The sequence below is a fragment of the Lissotriton vulgaris genome, chromosome 3_1 (assembly GCF_964263255.1).
Source record: "Lissotriton vulgaris chromosome 3_1, aLisVul1.2, whole genome shotgun sequence".
Classification (NCBI taxonomy): Eukaryota; Metazoa; Chordata; class Amphibia; order Caudata; family Salamandridae; genus Lissotriton; species Lissotriton vulgaris.
Window position 1 is genome coordinate 2,082,739,579 of NC_141689.1, and position 21,769 is coordinate 2,082,761,347.

At 49.1% G+C, this 21,769-nt stretch overlaps 1 protein-coding gene across 2 annotated transcripts in view; it reads left to right on the forward strand.

Moving 5' to 3' along the window:
- The window catches only part of AASDH (aminoadipate-semialdehyde dehydrogenase), a 630,945-nt gene extending 618,833 nt beyond the window's left edge, over positions 1–12,112 (forward strand). For both annotated transcript variants that reach the window (XM_086962613.1, XM_086962614.1), the window contains exon 15: positions 11,571–12,112. In XM_086962613.1, the coding sequence (XP_086818739.1) occupies positions 11,571–11,975 (405 nt within the window). In that variant the 3' untranslated portion in view covers positions 11,976–12,112. The remainder of the gene's footprint in view (positions 1–11,570) is intronic.
- The last annotated feature ends 9,657 nt before the right edge of the window (positions 12,113–21,769 follow it).

The following is a 21,769-nucleotide window of genomic DNA, read 5'->3' on the forward strand; positions in this document are numbered from 1 at the left end:
GCAAAATTAATAGCTTTGTCATTTACAATGCCAATAGTTATAACTTTCGCAAATGTGACACCTTTAGCATTTGTAATGCAATATGTGTTGTATTTACGTGACTTGCATGTTTTGATATTACAAATAACAATGGCTTTTAATTTTTTTAAATAATTGATACTTAAATAAAATGTATTGTAATTTATAATGGCAGTAGCTTAAACTTTTGTAAATAACTTTTGTGAAGATTATGTTCAGTGTATTTTATTGTGACAAAAATCCAAGAACAGAAGTGAAATATTAACATCTTTTTGTTACATTTGCAATAAAGCTTGAAACATTGAGAGAACATATTTGAACCAGTTGTTGTTGAATGGTTGCACAGATTGATGCTGTGGTGGCGCTGAGTGATGTTTTGATGGCGAACGAGTGATGCTGTGGCGTTCAGTGATGCAGTAGTAGCGCATAGTGATGTTGTGGTTCCCCTGAGTGATGCTGTGGTGCCCCTGAGTGATGCTGTGGTGGTGGTGAGTGATGCCGTATGCTATGCTATGTTTTATTTTGCTATCCTATGTTTTGTTTTGCTATGCTATGTTTTGCTATCCTATGCTTTGATTTGTTATGCTATGCTGTGTTTTGTTATGCTATGCTATGTTTTGCTATCCTATGCTTTGATTTGTTATGCTATGCTATGTTTTGTTATGCTATGCTATGTTTTGCTATTTTATGCTATGTTTTGCTATGCTATGCTTTGTTTTCCTATGCTATGTTTTGTTATGCTATGCTATGTTTTGTTGTGTTTGGTATGCTATGCTATGTTTTGCTATGTTATTATATGTTTTGTTTTGTTATGCTGTTCTGTTGTGTTTTGTTAAGCTATGCTATGTTTTGTTGTGTTTTGCTATGTCTTGTTATGCTATGTGTTGTTGTGTTTTGTTATGCTATGTTTTGTTATGTTATGCTATGTTTTGTTATGCTAAGTTTTGTTTTGCTATCCTTTGCTTTGTTTTGTTATGCTATGCTATGTTTAGGTTTGCTGTCCTATGCTTTGTTTTGTTATGCTATGTTTTGTTGTGTTTTGTTATGCTATGCTATGTTTTGTTGTGTTTTGCTATGCTATGCTTTGTTATGCTATCCTATATTTCGTTGTGTTTTATTATGCTATGCTTTGTTTTGCTATGTTTTGTTATGCTATGTTTTGTTATGCTATGCTAAGCTTTGTTTTGTTGTGCTATGCTAAGCTTTGTTTTGTTGTGCTATGCTATGTTGTGCTTTGTTATGCTATGTTTTGTTGTGTTTTGTTATGCTATGCTATGTTTTGCTATGCTTTGCTATGCTATGTTTTGTTATGTATACTATGTTTTGTTATGCTATGCTATGTTTTGTTATGCTATGTTTTGTTATGCTAAGCTTTGTTTTGTTATGTTATGCTATGTTTTGTTATCTCATGCTATGTTTTGTTGTGTTTTGTTATGCTATGCTATGTTTTGTAATACTATGCTATGTTTTGTTTGGCTATGCTATGTTATGTTATGTTATGCTATGCTTTGTTTTGTTATGCTGTGTTTTGTTATGCTATGCTATGTTTTGTTGTGTTTTGTTATGCTATGCGTTGTTGTGTTTTGCTATGCTACGTTTTTTTTGTTATGCTATGTTTTGTTTTGCTATCCTATGCTTTGTTTTGTTATGCTATGCTATGTGTTGCTATCCTATGCTTTGTTTTGTTATGCTATGCTATGTTTTGCTATCCTATGCTTTGTTTGTTATGCTATGCTTTGTTTTGTTATGCTATGTTTTGTTATGCTTTGCTGGTGAGGGTGTGTGAGGGTGAGTGAGGGTGAGGGTGTGTGAGGGTGAGGGTGTGTGAGGGTGTGTGAGGGTGAGGGTGTGAGGTTGGGTGTGTAAGGGTGAGAGGGTTGTGAGGGTGAGTGAGTGAGGGTGAAGGTGTGTGAGGTTGAGAGGGTTGTGGGGGTGAGGGGGTTGTGAGGGTGGGTGAAGGTGGGTGAGGGTGTGAGGGTGAAGGGGTGCGAGGGTGTGTGAGAGTGAGGGTGAGGGTGAGGGGGTGTGAGGGTGAGGGTCAGTGAGGGTGAGAGGGGTGTGAGGGTGAGGGTTGTGAGGAGAGTAAAGAGACGTGGAGAGGTGGTGGTGGGAAGCATGAGAACAGTAGTGACGTGTATCATATTAGTACATATTTGATCAGGTCAATTTAGATAGGAAACGGAAGGTACAGGAGAGTGCAAACGTTATCAGATGGAATATTGGGTGTGAAGCTAGAGTGGCATAGGCATTCAACCATGTAGAAGTTATATAGACAACATCAGAAGGAGGTATATGGACAGCAACAAAGTACATGATGGAAAAACCATATTGACATTACATTAAGGTTATACATTCATAGGTTGCATTTTGATAATATATATCCCTGAGATTTGTGTGGCGAGTGGTCGCAAAGAAATTATTTAGGAGTTTGGCAGATTTCATGTAAGGTTCAAGAGGTTTTCCAAGCGTATGGGGTGGAAGGGGCGCGATAAAACATTTGTGCCCTAGCATGAGGAAAAAAGAGAGGGAAGCAATATGCAGCAGTAATCACATTCAACAGTTTTTTTTTGTTTGTTTTTTTTTTGGTGTAAGACATTTATTGTGAATAAATGAGGTAGAAGGTTCACACTGCGTCACGCCAACAACCCGGAGGCAGGCCGCTATCAGATATAGAATGCACAAGGTACAAGAATATAGAATAGGGGCCATTATCCGGCCGGACCCAACCTTCCTAGGCAGACATTGAACACAATAACATCTTGATCATATGCAGTGCAACTTCAGCGAGTAAACGGTCTTACTTTTCTCACAGTGCGTTTGGCATTTAAAGGCATCAGGAAACAATCAAGCCGCCTCTGTGCAAGCAGCGGTCAACAACCAGCTGCAGCGGCATGCGAAAAGGATGTGTCATACAGCACCGTTTTTCTCCCAACATGTCCCCCCAACAAACAAAGACCAAAAAGAAAAAAAAAAAAAAAACAACAGTCAAAGGTGCAAGTACGTGTTAATAGAGCCATACAACATCTCAGCTATCAATGAGGTCCCATGGTCCCGCGCTGGATTGCCTCGAAGGAGGGCCAGCCACAGCTAGGGCGGGTATGTGGCAATATCCATGTTGTGCACATATAGGTTAGGGGGGCGGGGGGGGAGGGGTGGGAGGGGCAGAAGTGAGGTCACTAGAGGGCCAGTGGGAGAGGGGGGTCAGTGACATATCCGGGGGCAGAGGGGATCGCAAGCGCAGAGTGTGTGCCAGTGCAGGGTCGGTCCGCGCCAGCGCGTGTCCATGGGACGGCAATCCCTCAACCACGCAGAGTACACATTAACCCATATCATCTGAAACACTCGCAGCAGGTGACGTACCTGGGGTGTCCGAGCTCGCGCGTTCCCTAGTCCACTGAAGAAACGGGTCCCATATATCAGTAGGTCTGGAAGCGGTGGGCATAGTCTCCCAGTAGTGCGTCAGTTGTGAATGACCGTATGTCACATCCCTGATCCAGCCCTGGAAAGAGGGGAGAGCCGACCTGCCCCAGTGTAATGCGATTTGTCTTTTGGCATACAAAAGAAGTAATGCATGTAGTTTCCTGTCGCAGGGTTCAGTGTCCTTAACGTATCCTAGCAGACCCAGTAATGGGGTCGGCGCGTCGGTCCTATGTATGATTTGATTGATGGCAGTGAAAATCTCCGACCAGTATGCACCCAGTTTGGGGCAACTCCAAGCCACATGTATAAAGGACGCACCCTCCCCTCCACATTTCCAGCAAGAGGTGTCCGCACGGACGCCCATCCGGTGTAAAAGTGTCGGCGTCCGATAATATCGGTGCAGGAATTTGAAGTGGATTAGCCGCAGCCGATAGTTCGGAGAAAGTGCCGTGAGCTGCTTACAGCAGTACTCCCATGTGTCGTCCGACAGCTGGTCTTCCAGGTCCTCAGCCCAAGCTTTTCTGGCTGTGGCCACCGTCAATGGCGCCTGTTCCTGTATGCAATTATACAGTCTAGATACCAGCTTTTTGGGGGAAGGTCGCGAAAGCAGGTTTTGGAGGGCGGACAGCGTGCACGGTTCCTCCGGGAATCGTGGGCCTAGCTTCTTGCATGATTCCCTAAGGGAATGGTACAGGAGCATATCTGCAAAAGAGTCGGGCTGGTCGTCCCCACTGGCGGCCATCTCAAAGAAAGTGCCGTCAGGATATAGGTCAGCAAAGGTGAGAAGTCGGTTTCCACGGATCGTGAGGACGTCCCCTCTGGCTGTCAGACAAGGTAACATAGGGTTACCCCTCAAGGGGACAGCCGGCGCGTAAAGCAAGGAGAGCCCGGCCCGTTTCTGAAGCTCGCGCCAGGCCCAGCGGACCATTTCCACTGTGTCCACCTCTCGCGACGGGCAAGTAACTTTCCCGTATAGTGCCACTCGTAATGGCAAGGGGGCGACCACAGCTAGCTCCACCGCCGCATGTGGCTGGAAGGGAGTGGGATAGGCCCAGAAATGTAGGAACTGAGCCTGTGCACAAAGAGAGTATAGCTTCAAGTCAGGGGCACCCAGGCCCCCTTGTCGGAGCGGAAGTGTGAGCAGGTCCCAGGAGACTCTGGCCTGTCCACCGGCCCACACCAACTTCAGCAGCAGCGAGCGGATGCGAGTGTGGAAGTGTGCTGTCATCGGCAGTGGTATGTTTACGAACAAATATATAAACTTGGGGAGGACCACCATTTTCGCCAGTGCAATCCTAGCAACTAGGGACAGAGGTAATTTGTTCCAGACCTCAATCTTTCCTTCAAGCCAGTCCACCGCTCTCCCGAAATTTAGTGACCACAGCTCCTGTACATCCCGGCTGATCCAGACACCCAAATATTTGACCGCTTCCGACTCCCACTTGAGGGGGTAGTCCGGAGCAGGGCGAACCGTGCACTCCGTAAGGGGGAAGGCCACCGACTTTGACCAGTTGATGGACACCCCCGCCAGTCCCTCAAACCTCACAAATTCTCGGAGTAGCGGACTCATGTTGTCTTTGGGGTTAATGACGTACAAAGTGACATCATCCGCGTATAGCGAAATTAGCAGGCTCCTAGCGCTAAAACTAATGCCTCTGGCAGTATGATGTTGCCGTATTCGAGCCGCAAGCGGCTCCATCGCGATCGCAAAAAGGAGCGGGGACAAAGGACATCCCTGCCTGGTACCCCTTGAGATAGTAAATGGCTTGGAAACGAGCCCGTTAACACTCACCCTGGCTCTAGGTTCCGTATACAGGAGCCTGATCAGGGTAATGAAATTCTGACTGAAGCCCATCCGCCTTAGAACACTAAAAAGGTAAGGCCATTCTAAGGAGTCGAAGGCTTTGGTGGCGTCTAGAAACACCACCGCTGCCTGTACTGATGGGTGCAGGTAGTGAAGGACAGAGAAAATAGTTCTGAGATTATGTGATGTCGCGCGGCCAGGGATGAATCCCGATTGGTCAGGGAGCGCAATCATAGGCAGCATTGGTTGTAGTCTATCTGCAATCACCTTCGCGTAGATTTTAGCATCCACGTTTATAAGTGAAAGGGGCCTGTATGAGTCCAGTTGTTGTTCATCCTTGTCCGGTTTAAGTAGCGTGATAATTAGAGCTTCACGCATGGAGTCCGGAAGGGAATTTAATTCAAGAGCCTCGACAAACACGGAGTGCAGTCTCGGTGCCAGTTCATCGACATAAGTTTTATAGAAGGACGTAGTTAGGCCATCAGGGCCAGGGGCTTTATTGGCCGGCATACTTTTAATCACCTGAGCGATATCTTGTACTGTGACGGTGAGGTCCATGTATTGTCTGTGGTTGTTGTTAAACCATATGAGGGCAATCGAGTCAAGAAAATCCCGCAGTGATGTGGGTGTCGTGGGTTGTTTTGAGGTGTAGAGGGTGGCATAAAAATCCGCGAACGCACCTAGCACGGCCTCTTGGCCTCTCACTAGAGTGCCGGATCTATCATATATGGTGTGGATATAGTTGGATTGTGAGCGAGGAGCTATAAGCCTGGCAAGGGTTCTGCTCGGTCTGTCTCCCTCTCCGTACCTGCGCGCCTCGGCCTGCTTCCCTAGGAATCGCACCTCCCGCTCCGCTTCCTCATTGAAGGCTAATAACTTGGTTTTCAGATTACCAGCAATTTCTAACGACGGGTCAGAACTAAAGGCGATATCAAGGTCTCTCAGTTCCCCCTCTAGTTTAGCCAATGTGTCTCTGATGGTGCGTAGGACCCCTGCTTTCCGTGCTATACATTGGCCTCTGATCACAGCTTTAAAGGCATCCCATACAACGGCCTCAGAGGAGACAGACCCAACATTCTCAGTGAAGTATTTAATAATGTCTTCTCTAATCTCCTCTACAAATACCGGGTCTGTGAGCGCGTGTGGTGGGAGGTGCCATTGGAACGCTCTGTTCACAGTGTCGGGGGGGCGCAGCTCCAACATGCACGGAGCATGGTCCGACAGAGATCTAGCCAAGATATCAACATTCGTCACCCATGTCGCAACTTCAGGAGACACCAGCCAGAAGTCTAACCTGGACCAAGCGGCTTTATGACAAGTATAGCAGGTCCCCGCTTTGACCCCCGGATACCTGGCCCTCCAAACATCAGATAGCATACCTTCACTCATGACATCCAATATCGCCTGGCGCGCTCTAGCATGCTGTGGTCTGCTCACCCCACTTCGATCCACGTCATCATTCAGTACAGTGTTGAAATCACCCCCCATCACTATCGTCTGGCAGTCCAGCAACGCAATCTCCGCCCAAACACTCCTGAAAAAGTTGGGATCGTCTACATTGGGACCATAGACTGCAGCTAGAACAACGGGTCGCCCCTGCAAAGAGCCATGCAGCAAGACATACCTCCCCTCTGCATCTCGCACTTGAGAGTGCTCACGCCAATCCAACCCTCTGCGAATGAGTATGGCTACGCCTCTCGCATAGTTGGAGTAAATAGAAGAGTAAACGTGAGCCCATCGGGAATTTTTCAAACGGGGTGAAGGGGTAACATGAAGATGTGTTTCTTGCAAAAAGCAAATGTCAACATTATGCCTAGATAATATACCATGCATCAAGCGGGCTTTCTTGAAATCCCCAAGGCCCCTAATATTCCAAGTCCAGAGCTTAATTCCCCCCATTTAAAACGTCTGAAAGTGTCGAAGCCCTCCCCCTCGCCCCCATCCCCAACAGCTAGAAAGCCTTCGAGGCGTCATGGCTACAAACAAAGGTCGCAAACAGATAAGCATGTATAGCAGTACAGTGCACCAGTTCAAAACTGAAACTCGCAACTTGCGAAACTTCCCCCACCACCCCCCTCCCTCAGCAACCCCCCAATCAGGTCGTGACATACCCCTAAAGCAGGCATGCAGCGCGTGAAAAAACCCCAACATCAATAACAAAGGGAGGCACCCCATGAGGCGTGGCGTGCTCAGCAAACACCCCCGTATGTACGGAGTGGCTACAGTCAAACTTTAAAGTTCCTGGGCACTAGCAGTACCCCCGTCCCGAGGTTCACAAAGTCAATGAGTAATCAAAGTCTCAAATAAAGCACAGATGCAGCAGCTACAGGTTGGCACTTAGGAGCGTCCCAGTGACTTACCCGCAATGGGTCAGTTCGGAAGCAACATACCCGTGTCCAAGGCCGACTCGGGTTTCCCACCGTGAATCAACAAGACAAATTTGCAGCTGTACCAGGTGGAAGCCGTAGGTGCCTCAGTCATTGTCACTGAGGTGGTCTGACGTTTCCTCAAGTCGTGGCGATTTCCTTCTGGCCCCAGCACAGATGTGTTTAGCAAACTTGAGTGCAGATTTGGCGTCCGTGAAGAAGTGAGAGGTGTTTTCGTGTTGAATCTTCAATTTCGCCGGGTAAAGGAGGGAATAGGGCACACCAGCTTGCAGCAGAATTCTCTTTGCTGGCAGGAATTCCTTGCGGGCAGCCTGCACAAGTGGGGTGAAGTCCGGGTAAAAGGAGATATGGTTACCCTGGTGCGTGACCTTACCCTTCTCTCTCGCCAAGCGTAGGATGATGTCTCTATCCTGGTAGTTGAGCAATTTAGCCAGGATGGGTCGCGGAGGGGCGCCTGGCGGAGGCTTTTTCCCAAGGGATCTGTGCGCCCTTTCCACTGTGAAAACCGGGGACAGATCCGGGTCGAACAGTTCATGCAGGAGGTCCGACACAAACGATTCCATCTTTCCTATGTTTGTCGTCTCCGGGATGCCTGTAATGCGGATGTTGGATCTTCTGGAACGTGCTTCCAAGTCGTCCGACTTGGCACGCAGATTATCGATTTCCCGCTCCAGCGACGTGATATGTTGCTTGGCCTGCTGCTGGAACTCGCAACATTCAGTTTGTCTATTTTGAAGGCAATCCAGTCTCGTCTCGTGGGCGTCCACCTTAGTTTTCACAGATTCAAGTTGTGAGGCCATATTATCAAGCTTGGCGTCAATGCTCTTTAAGCTGGATCTGACCTCCATAATGAGGGCCCCAAAGTCAATGTCCGGGGTAGCCCCTTGCGATGACGATGCGCCACTGTCCGACTCCGACGCCGGGTTCTTCGGGGGTTTCCTGTTGTCGAAGCTTATCTTAGTCTGCTTGGCATCATTCTTCCCCATGTCTGCAGACGGATGAATTTCGCGGGTTGCGCAAAGGGGCAGCGCCTACCCAGTGTCGTGTTCAGGGAGTGCGCAGTCCACGTGTAGCAGGCCAAGTGGCGCCAGGTGTGCCAGGCGTAGTTGTGGGACGTCAGTGCCTAGTCCAGCCGTGTGCACGATGGGCGCAGTTTCCCAGTGGCACCCCTGAACCGCAGCGGGCGGCGTCGGGTCTCAAAATGGCGGGCACTTGTACCGCAATGGCGAGTCCACGCCGCAGGCAGGAAATCAGCAGCAACTGAAATTGCGGGGACCAGGGCCGCAAAGCGCCCAATTATATGAGCGGAGGTCCGCTCCTCGCGGTATGTGGTGGACGGTAAGCTCAGGCGCGGCGGCGAGGCTGGCGAAACACCAAGTCTCCAATTGGATGGCAGAGGGCAGGTCCCGGTGCGGTGGCGAAGCGGGTGGAATGCCAAGCAGCCCTCTGTCCCGCCGCAGCCGCGCTTCTCACCCCTCCGGTCCCCGCAGCAATGTAGGCAGTGCCGGCGCGTCCCTCACTTCAACTCCCCAGGCTTCCCGCAGCTCAGCGCTCCCTAGGATGGACGTCGGAGCTCCTCGTGGCGTCTCAGGCCGCATCGCCAAGCCGCGTCGGCCCCCGCAGCCCCTCACCTGGTCAATCCCTCCACGGCTGCACTCGCGGCTTCTCGGGTCAAGTGGTGCGGCAGCTCCCCGGTAGGCGATGTTCCCACGCAGAGACCGCCAGACCAGAAGAGGCCTCCGCAGCCGCGGCCCACAGTGCCGCACGACGCCCAGGAAGAGGCACTTCCGGCGAGGGGCCGGGCGGGCGCACGGGTCGGTGTATGTGCCGGTCTCCGCCGTTCCGAAGGGGCGCCACCTCCGCGCCCCAGATTCAGGTCGAAGGATCCCCTGGGTGTGCTAAAGCGAACCCGGGAAGAACAGGGGTCCGCAGGCACCAGGAACAGGATAACTGCAGGATTAATTAGAGTAGCCGGCGGAGCTCACTCAAAGAGCGGCCATCTCGCTGCTCGGCTAGCCACGCCCCCAATCACATTCAACAGTTGGTTACAATGAATCAATAAAAACGTTGGTGACAAGAGATAGAAGTGTTGCAGAGAAAGAGCATGTCAGAAAAGATGCCGCATGTGGCATAGCAATCAGAAATTTAAACGAACGTAGCCATGTATTTACAGTTTGTTGTTTTCCCGATGTAGGATCCAAAGGTGGGCGGGGTGGGCATTGAGATGGGAGAAGGGGAAGAAGAGCGAGACTGATTTAGACGGGGATACGTGAGCACTATGCCGTATACAAAGGAGGAAAGTGAACACTAATCAAGCGTCCACAGTGCACTTGCGGGCAGTGAGATCGTGTCAATAAACTATCACAAAGGTTTATAACAACACATAAGTGCAGGAGTCATGCATGAGCCGGGATACGTAAACAATATGTCGTTTACGAAGAAGGAAAGGGAGCACTACTCAAGCATCCACGGTGCACTTGCGGGCAGAGAGATAGTGTAATAAAACTATCACAAACGTTTAAAACACATAAGTGCAGGAGTCATGCACGAGCCGTCATTAAATTATCAAAGCTGAGTGGTAGATTGTTCGGGTAAGTGTTATGTGTGCATTTATGTGAGCAACGGTTGTTATGCGGTATCTTAACGAGGAATTCCAAAAGGGTACTGCTATAATAGGGTCGTGAGAGGGCAAGTCAAATATTGGGTTGGTAGGATTTTGTGTCGTGATTGTAGGAACATTTGTGCAAGAATAACGGCTAGGAATGGGCATTGTATAATCAGCTTACTAAAATGGATCGTGTGGAAGGTGAGGTTATTCTAAGAGGGAGTAATAGTTTAGTGCGGACAGGGAGGGTGTTGCGGCTAGGTGCGGGCAGTTATCGTGCAAACGGTGAGTTTGGTAATATGAGCAATTACAAACAAGCTCTCGGCATTGTTGTAGGGGAGCGGGGGAGCGGGAACAGGAACGCATTCCTTTCAAGTCTGATGCGGGGGAGCGGCAGCCTTTGAAGTCTGATTGGGGGAGCAGCAGCCTTTGAAGTCTGATGCTGAGGTACAGACGAATTGTGGTGTGTGACGTGGCTGGCCTCGTGCACGCGCCTGTCTCACATGAACTGTGTCTAATCTGCCGCTTTGGCAGACTTTTCGGACCGCTTACTAGAATCTCGCCGGAGCAATGCGCAAGCGCATTGGCTCAGCAAGACCTAAAAACAGTTGCAATCATGGATTAAAACATAGTGAAATTGTGTGTGTTGGCTTCTTTAAGATATAACCCTCAGGAAGATGGTCATGATAATCAGAGATGTTAAAAAAACATGATTCTTTGAGGTGTTTGTATACATCTATGTGAGCCAAACGATGATGCTCTCCTCCACCATTTTAAGAGGCGTAACCTATAAAAGCACATGCAATTTAGTTTAAAAAAAAAAGTTATTGATGGGATTGTCAGTAGTAACTGCAGTTCAAAAACTCAAAAAGCATACATGTTACAAGTTAATTAACTTCACTAATCTTATCGCCAACCCCGGAGTACAAACTTTAGCTTCTCTTAACAAAGTAGTTAAGGATTTCTTTTCATAGACTTGATTAAAGGAGCTGCTCACAGCAGTGTGTACCAAGCTGCTGGCACATGCAGAATAAACACACAGAGGAATATAAGACTATTTGATTATGCGACTGGAGTTTTTATATCAAATGTCCCTAAAGATTTGGAGGTTAGTATTAAAATAATGGCAATCGGCAAATGAAATCACTTACAAATGTAATATCCTTTTAAAGTTGAGGTTTCCTCTTTTAGCATTCAATTTTACAGCTAATAACCCAAAGTATTTTTAATAACTAATGAGTCTGTAGATGTGTTTGAAACCTTGCTTTACATTTCATTAAAATAAAATCTGTTTGATTGTGAAACATGAAGTAATTTTTTATATTTGTTTTTGCAGATATGGCATTTTTCCACGAATGGACCGATATTTTCAACACCATGTATCTCAGGTGTATCTGCGCAAGAAGTATTTTTGGGGTCACATGACGGATTTGTATATTGCCTCAGTTTGAGTGGCAGTTTGAAGTGGAAGTTTCATACTAGTGCAAAAGTCTATGCAACACCATTTTCTTTCAGTGCCTATGATGGAACAAATGGAAGTTTTGTAGCAGTGGCCTCAACTGATGGGACGCTGTGGATCCTTGAGGCAGAGTGTGGACTATTAAGGTCTACTTACAAACTTCCAGGAGAAGTTTTTTCCTCACCTGTGATGTGTGGGACAAAGCTAATTGTTGGATGCAGAAACGATTATGTATATTGTCTGGATTTGTGCACAGCTGAAAGAAAAAACACTAGTCTGTGACAGTGTTTTATTTTATGCAGTCTGCATTTCAGAGTATTTATAGAATCAGGAGGTAGCAGCAAGAAAGAAAAGAATATAAATAGTAATGCCTTACTTGTGGAACAAATTATATTTTAATAAAGAAAAGATAACCTCTATTATTATAGAAGTATTTATATTTTACTGGGTGGTGACACCACTGTGATAATACATCTTCAGGAAGGTTCGGAGAGTTAACAGGTGAGACGTACAATTGGCCAGGTTACTTCACTAAGATTTCTCTGTCGCACATTATCAACTGAATACATGCAAAACCTCCCTATTCAGGCGAAAGACTACTGATTTCAAGGCACGTCTCCCACCTCCCGAATCCAGCCAGCTGAAGCCCAATTCCTCTGTGGCTGGGTCGGCTCCTCTGTAAGGGCGGTGAAGCGTCACACCACTGCTTTCAGCATTGCAAAAAATGAAAAACAAAATGATAATAACGCAATGTTATTTTCATTTTATTTTTCCCTGTTGAGGCAGTTTTGCGGGGAGGGCGGGGCTAGGCTGTTCATAGAGCAGGCAGAGGAGTGGTTTGGACACTTTCCAAGTGTGCATGATGATTTGGCTCGCCGTCTTGGGCTGACCAAACTTACCAGGTAGGTCGCTCCCCCCCCCGCTGCAGCTCCACCTGCGCTCTCTGAGTGTCTCCGTGCCCTTTTGCTCATCTCTGCCCAGCTGCTCACTTGCCTTTTGTCCCCCGTTCTTGTGCCCGTGTTCCCCTGTGCCCTGCTGCCCATTTTGCCTTCTGTGCCCCCTGTTGTGCCTGCTCGCGCTGCTCCCGTTCCTGTCACTGCATCCCGTACGGCCTTGCCCCCCCGTGCCCATTCGCTGCCCCCTGCCACCCGCCTCCCAGTTGCTCCTCCCTCCCACCTCCCCTTAAAATGGCGGCCGCTGCGCGTCCGTGCCAAAGGTGCGCCTAAGGCAAGCCCATTTGCGCCCGTCAACGCCTGGACCACGCCCAGCGCCAGACCCCCTGGCTCTGCACCAACCATGAAGACCGTCTCCGGTACGACGCCAGCACCCTCATCGCTCTCAACCCAGGATGAACCCCCACCTGCTGCAGGGCCACCCCGTAGCGCACCCACGGTCCCTTCGCCTGCCAGAACTGCAGCCTCTCCTGCATCGAAGACGCAGAGACACCCTCCACGACAAAACACATCCAGCTCTGATGCATCCTGATCAACACCCGCTCCGCACGCAAACACGCCATCGAGCTCTGGGACCTACTCGACACCGCATCTCCAGACGTCGCCTTCCTGACCGAGACCTAGATGAATGAAGCCTCCTTTCCAGACATCGCCATAGCCATCCCCGACGGATACAAGATCGCCCGCAGAGACCGCACCAACGGAGTCGGAGGAGGAATCGCCATCGTCCACAAGAAGACCATCAGGGTCTCAACAAACACTGACGACACTCTCAGCACCGCCGAACACATGCACTTCCAGATCCACACGGACTCCAAGACCACCCTAAGAGGCAACCTCGTCTACAGACCACCCGGACCCCGACCACAATTCTGCGACTTCATCAGCACACATGCACTGACCTCCACCGACTACATCCTCCTCGGAGACCTGAACTTCCATCTGGAGAACAACAACAACAGCAACTCCTCCACCCTGATAGACAGCCTCGCCAACCCCGGACTGGAACAGCTCGTCACGCCGCCGACCCACATTGCCGGACCCACGATCGACGCCATCATCTCCTCAAGCCCAAACGACTCCTTCAGCCACGTCTCCGAACCCACCTGGACCGACCACTAATGCATCCACTTCACCTTTGGGAAACCCGTCGCACATCACCGCACCCTACAGATCCCCCATCGCTGCTGGGCAAAATCACTGAAGTACAACTACAGACATACCTCGCACTCAACCCACCGACCAACCCCGACAATGGTGCGCGCACCCTCAGATGATGGATGGACAACTGCGCAAACAACACCTTAGCCCCGCCGAAAAAACAAATCCTAAAAGACACCAGCAAGAGAGCCAACTGGTTCACCCCGGAAATCCTAGCGTCAAAGCGCACCTGCCGGAAGTTGGAGAACATATGGCACTGCGAGAAGTCGCCGGGCAGCAGGGCAGCCCACAAAGACGCCATCCGCAACCGCCACCACCTCATCAGGACCGCCAAGAGGACCTCCTTCAAAGACCGCCTCGACAACAACGCACACAACAGCAAGGAGCTCTTCAATGTCATGAAGGAACTCCCCAACCCCAGCTCCAACGACATCCTGCCGTCGCAAACCCTGTGCGACTCCCTCGCCACCTTCTTCCACCGCAAGATCGCGGACATCCATGATAGCTTCAACCCTAACAGGCCCCAACACGCCAGAACCACCACACCCCACCAACCACGACCCCCTGCCAACTTGGGCCAACGTGAGCATCGAAGACACAATCAAGACCATGGGCACAATCCACTCCGGCTCGCCGTTTGATCCTCTTCCACAGCACATCTTCAACAAAGCCGGTAGCTCCATCGCACCCCACCTGCGCAACTTCATCAACCTCTCCTTCGAGACCACGACCTTCCCTGAAAGCTGGAAACATGCCGAGATCAACGCCCTACTGAAGAAACCCAATGCGGACCGAGCGAACTGAAAAACTTCCAGCCCATCTCCCTGCTTCCGTTCCCAGCTAAGGTCATCGTGAAGATCGTCAACATCCAGCTCACCCGCTACCTCGAAGACACCAGCATCCTGGACCCCTCCCTGTCTGGATTCCGCAGCAACCACAGCACCGAGACCGCCCTCATCGCCGCCACAGACGACCTTAGGATCCTACTGGACAACGGCGAGACGGCGGCCCTCATCCTTCTGGACCTTTCCGCCGCCTTCGACTCAATCTGCCACCGCACACAACGCACACGACTCCACAACGCAGGGATTCGAGACAAGGCCCTGGACTGGACCTCCTCTTTCCTCTCCGGCAGAACCTAGAGAGTCTGTCTCCCCCCCGTTCCAATCCGAAGCCTCCGAGATCATCTGCGTCGTCCCGCAGGGATCCTCCATCAGCTTGACGCTGTTTAACGTCTACATGGCGCCTCTCGCACGCATCGCCCGACATCACGACCTCAACATAATCTCCTACGCCGACAACACGCAACTGATCCTCTCCCTCACCAAGGAACCCCTCACCGCCAAATCCAACCTCCACCAAGGAATGAAGGCCGTCGCCAACTGGATGGAGGATAGCCGCCTTAAGCTGAACACAGACAAGACGGAGATCCTCATCCTCGGGCCCAACCCCTCAGCATGGGACGACTCCTGGTGACCCACCAACCATGAACGCAACCTAGGAGTCAGCCTTGACTCAAAACTCACCATGACCAAACAAGTCAACGCTGTCTCCTCCACCTGCTTCAACACCCTCTGTATGCTCCGCAAGATCTACAGATGGATCCCGACGGACGCAAGGAAAACAGTCACCCAGGCTCTAGTCAGCAGCAGACTCGACTATGGAAACGCCCTCTACGCCGGAGCCCTGACCAAGCTCATCAATAGACTACAAAGAATCCAGAATGCCTCTGCACGCCTGATCCTCGACGTCCCGCGCCGCGACCACATCACCCCCCACCTGAGGAACCTGCAGTGGCTCCCTGTCGACAAAAGAATCTCCTTCAAGCTCCTGATCCACGCACACAAGGCACTCCACAAGACCGGCCCAACCTATCTCAACAATCGACTCTCCTTCTACGTACCCAACAGGAAACTCCGCTCCGCAGACCTCTCCCTGGCAACCGTCCCATGCATCCGCAGAACCACAGCCAGAGGAAAATCCTTCTCCCACCGCGCCGCCAAGACCGGAACACCCTCCCCCTCATCCTACGACAAACCGAAGACCTTCTAACTTTCTGGAGACCACTCAAGACCTGGCTGTTCGACCAGTAGCAACAGCACCCCCCCTCTCGCCTTCAGCGCTTTGAAACCCTTGCGGGTATGTAGTGCGCTTTACAAATTATTTGATTGATTGATGTGCACTTTGCATGTTCTCCACCGGGTTGTAATGCACAGCCTGGGTGGAGAACATGCACAGGCTGGCACTCCCCATCTGAGTACCAAACCAAGGCACTCAGACCAATCACAAGGCTGCCGTCATGGCGCCAGCAGCACTGTGATTGGCTATGGGGAGCCTGTGTGTGCTTCCTGGTTCCGTTCTGGGACTCGTTGGAAGGGAAGTGGAGAAAAGATGTGGCAGACCGAAGGGGTAAGTGATTTTCTTTTTCTACACCCTCTCCCCCGCCCGCTTCCCCGATCTGTGCCAGCCATCACTGCTTTGTGGCCTTCATCTAACAGGGCCTGGTCTTGTGCAACTCGAAGTATGCACTGCCAGTAACCTGCCCCCGCAGACCAGTGCATAACACTTGCATCACGCTCGCTTTGCCCTTCCAAGCGCTTGATCCGTGCTCCAGACAAGGAAAAACAAACGTACATTTGCGTTTCTAATATCCGATCCTGCTGCACCCGACTTGCAAATCCCATGCACGACTGCTACCAGATTCAGGACCCAATGGAAGTCAATTGGGGAAATACATTCTCACGATTTTTTTTATAGGAATCTCCCACTTGTCTCTTCTAAAATGTTGGCATGTATGTCAGCTGTAACCGTGTGACAGAAGTATGTTGTGTGTGCTCTGCTCCTCTGATACTGGCAGGAGCGTAACTTCAGGAGGGGTGTTTGGGGGGGTTACCCCCACCCACCAATAAATGTAGTCTCGGATAAATAGTTGGGTGCAGGTGCTTTCAGTCAGGTATTGTGAGATGTCTGTCGAATTTCAGCAGTAATCTTTACATACACAGAAACATAAATACTCACACACTCTTATTTTTGAAAGTCCTCAAAAAGATTGGGTATTTTACAAAATATTGTGTTTTATCTTTTAGTACTTCTACCAATCCGCATTCCTCTCCCTTTCGACTGCCCCTTAGGCCCCTTTCATACACCCGACATGTCGTATGATGTGTTTAAATATGATATGCCAGCCTGATTGTCGAAAAATCTGAAGCTCCCCCTCCCAATTTTACTGACTAAGCTACATCCCTGGCTACTGAACTATACCATCTCTTACCTAAGCAGATGACGAATAAATTCCCCCCCCCTCTCCTACAAGGCAGTATCGATCAGAAGCTGTCACATGGAGAAACCCTATAAACTATTTCGGCCAGAATTAACTTTTGATTGATTTCATGCATTTAGTGCAGTATACTTATTACCAGGTATTGACATGCTGAAGGTAAGGCTGATTTAAAACTCTATAATAACCAGGGCGTAGCAGAATCCAACCTGGGACGAATTACTCTTCTCTAATGGTGGAGAATTCTAAACGTTTCAAACCTGAGCCAGCCGCACCGTACTGAGGAAATGTTTCCTTAACTGCACGTTTACAGGGCATTCACACTACTCCGTTTGGTCTAAAGCCTTAGGTGCACCTACCACCTTGTCTTAGCTTAGATTTTATCTTTACATCTTTCTTTACACGTGACTGCATTCACTGTAATGTGCTGAGTGTGTGTTTCATAAATATATAATATTCATAAAGTCTGATTGTTTTATTCTGAAACGCCTTATGTACGCCAGTAGGGAATAGTTCAGCCCCTCCAATTTACTGGGAAGAGTTTCTACATTGTTGGTCATGGACTGTGGATTTAACAGGTAATGGGCCGACCACACTGGTGAGGTATAGTACAATGTTTTGTGGCGTAGGAAAGAGGATTTTCTGTTTTTGATGGACTGCCTGTGGCTTCTGAGCAGTCCCATTTGTTTTGCAGTCATATTCAGTCTCACAGTTGCACTCCTGCTTTTTTTTTCAAATCTTCGCACTTTATAGCACTGTGGCACACATTTACAAAGGCTTGCCCGTTACTTAACTCATCTACCTCCAGCCCTCCTAGTGAAAACATTTAACTCCTACTGGTCGGGGCACAGTGTTCAGGAAAAGGTTCTAAGCTTTTTTTAACAGCTTTCATTGATGTACATGGAAATATTATTGACATATCGATGCAACATAATCAGACAGCAATGTTACGTAGTCAAGTAAGAATTTCCCCTCTGTCAAAGACCTATGAGGGTGCAGTCTTGTGGCACGTACGTTTTAGTCTGTAACACAAAGAAACTCCAGTATTAACCACCATCCTCCCCCATCGGTGCTAGATATAACAGTAATAAGACAGTATTCACGACCACCAAACCTGTAGAGAAGGATAGTGGAACCACTGTGGATTTAGGTGACGTACTTATCGGAGACCCGATCCACTAACTAATTGCACCCATTAAGGGCCTATGAGCAGAGACGCTTTAAGGCATGGACAAAGTGGGTTCTGGCCCAGGGCCCCAGTCTTTCAAGGGGCCCCCTGATAGAGCCAGCTTTGTTCTGCAGAGAGACTTGCCCTGGTGATTTTGAATAATTCTCCAACATATTATCATAAATAGCATTTTCCTTTCATTTATTTTGAATGTGAGTAATGTGTGAGAGTCTATTACAGATTTTTGGCAGATAAATGTTGTGTTTAGTTTCATGCAACGTCCATAAAAAAGTTTCTTTTAAATCCAAACAGGATCTCGCATATGAGAAATGGGAGGGTGTCAGGGAGATTATTTGCAGTAATATTAGCAAACACATCACTATCTCTGAAAGTCATAGAATTTGGAATAGTGCAACTGTTCATTGTCATTGACCTGGCCAAAGAGACCATGGGGCCCATTAGGATGGCGGGCGGATCACCCCCGCCGGGCTGGCGGTAGTCACCGCTCACCCGGCGGGAGCGATCCGCCCGCCATCCATTTCTGATTGACTCCTCGCCATATTAGTGTGGCTGGGGGGCCGCGGCGGATGGAAAGACCATCTGCTGCTTTTCCGCCGGTCGACTCATCGACCGGGTGGAAAAGGGGCATAATATGGTGGCGGTGTCTGCAAGACACCGCCATCCAAATTATGGCGCAGGTGGAGATTGGCCATTCCATGGCGGCGTTGCCGCCATGGAAAGGCATGCAGTATTTTGTGTTGGGGACCCGTTTTGGGCCCCTGTGGTGTTTGGGTTGGGGAGGGTTCTCTTGGGGGGTGCCCCCCCCTACATTAACCTGCATAAGGTGGCAGCACCGCCCGGTGCCTGTCACGTTGTGCATGCAAATGCACAACATGTATTTTTCACATTGCGGCGGGTGCTGCTCACAGCACCACCCGCCACAATGTGAAAAATGCGGGATGCGACCGCCATGGTGGTGGTCACATCTTGATTGGCATGGGGGGACTGCCGCACCTATGGCGGGAGGTCCCTTTTGCCATCGCGGTGGCGGGCGGACTTTGTCCACGCGCCATCCTAATGATGCCCCATATATTCAACGCTTACCCGAACAGGGGCCCACAAAATACTCTTGGCCCAGTGCCCCCAAAATCCTTAAGATGTCCCTGCCAATGAGTTCAACCCAGCGATCACGTTACAACAAGAAGGACAGCAAATTCTGTGTTCAACAGGGGCACTTCGAGGTGGGTGGGTATTATCTTTGGTTATGCATTTAAAGTGCTGGAGAATCATGTCCCATGCTTTTGAAATAAAATATTTCCTTAGGCCTGCTTGTTTCTCCCTATGTAGTAACGTGCTCTCAGCCTGGCCCCATGTGATCAGCATTTGTAGCCAAGTAGTGCAGGTACGCTATTGTGTTTCCACTGTATAGTCATGGTATATTTAGCTACTATTAGAGCCAAGTCCATGAACTTAATTGCAGGTCTCTCTAGGGTTGGAAGGGGCCAAGAAGCAGCCCTGCTGATTTGTTGGATGTGGAAAGGCCATCGCACTCATGAGTATGCGCAAGATCCGGACCCAATAATGCTGTACGGTGTGGTAGGCCCACAGCATGTGGATGGGGTCAGCTTCATGTAAAGGACATTTTTACAAAGGAAAGTTGGAATCTGTGATCTTATTAATATCCTGCGTAATTCTAATCCAAAGATATTTCAGATCTCTCTTATTTCCTCAATAGGCCCCCTCTATATTCCAAACTATTATCTCTGTCTTTGAAGAGTTTGCTGCGTTTCCTGATATCTTTCCAAAGTCCAATACCAGTTGCTCCACTGCTAATAACAAGGATTATAAATCTGCTGTGTATATCATCAGAGCAAAGTGGCTGATCAGGATTATTTCAAGAAAGTTCAAGACCCACACAGCCAATATGTACTGCGTGGCCAACAGTTGTATATTACAAACAAATTTATTTTCATTTATAATCAATTTTCATTAGTTCATCAGAAACATGACATCAAAGGAAATTTCTATCAAGACAGTCAGTTCAAAAACATACAGTTATGTGTACAATATATACAGATATACAGACATTTAAGGTAAATACTCAAGATTTCACAACACCAACAAGAAACTTCAAACAGATTACATTACAAACTAATTGCGACATGGACAACCTTTACACAAAGAACACTATTTACAAGTTGGAAAAACCAGTCCTTTGACTAGAATACCAGTGGACAGGCGGATCCAAAGGTGGAATGGGCTTGCCTGTCTGTCTCGCAGCACCTGTGGTAGAATATTTTTTAAGATTGCCAGCAAGGGCCCACGGAAGTGGTGTTAGTTAGTCCCTAGCTGCACCCTTCTTTCTTGTCACAGGCTGGGGGTCAACGCGTTTCGAACCGTGATTAGTGTAGGTTCTCCTCAGGACCGGGACTGGATAGGAATTTATCTGGAAAAAGGAATCGAGGGATGGTGTCAAAAATATATTGTCATACTGAAAGAGCCCTCTCTGTCTCTACACACAGGGGTGAACACAATTTACCTGCTCAGCCAGCACGGAGGCTGCACGAGTGGGGGTAGACTGTAAATGAAGTGAGTATTCTGAAAAGGCAGGAACGGAGGCAGTCAGGACTGTTGGGTTCAATAACAACGTGCAAGCACAAGCAACAGACAGGTTGGGGGGGATTAGTACCATATAATACCTGTATGCGATGGCCCACTCTTTTTTGTTGCCGCACAGGCGCAGAATCGCGGCCGCGCACAAGGGGTTAAAGGGTGTTATCTTCTTTTCACCTCTCAGCTTCCTGGTCACCAGTTCAATGTATAAGTTTAAAAGCAATGGGGAGAGAGGGCATCCCTATCTGGTCCCTCTCATGATTTTGAACTCTGTTGTTGTTCTACCATTTATAAGTACTTTGGCCTAGTCAACATGAAGGGAGATATTCTTTCTCCTAGGGTATTATAAAACTCATTAGAAAAACCGTCTGGCTGGCTGTTTTCCCTCTCTTACTCAGGTAACTAGTCGGCTTAACCACTTGCTGCCCTATATCTTGATATAGTTGCACTTTCTCATCTTCCATCAGTTTATTAAGTATGTCCCATCCAACAACTCCCCCACCTTCTCCTCTGTTACTTTAAGGTTCTCTGAATATGGGGCGTGGCCAAGCAGCATGGTCGACAGGACGTGAGCTCCTTCGACTCCCGACAGGCCAGCTCTGAAATCCTGCAATTAATCCTTTATTAGGGTTCTCGGACCGAGCATATGGGGTCTAAGGGTCCCTGCAACCTAGGGGCACATCCTGTCCGGTGGTTTGCCCACCCGGTGGATGGTGGATGGCTGTAGCGGCACGGACCGCGGGACTGCAGAGCCGGATTGACGAGAGGCCGGGGCTGCGGCCTATACCAACGCGGCGGAGGCGGTCCGCGATCTGGGTGCCCTTTGCGCCCGGCCCTGGAAGAAGCTTGCCAGCAAAGGATGCACCCACTGCTATCGGGGGGCCTCCCGAGAAGTACTAGGGAT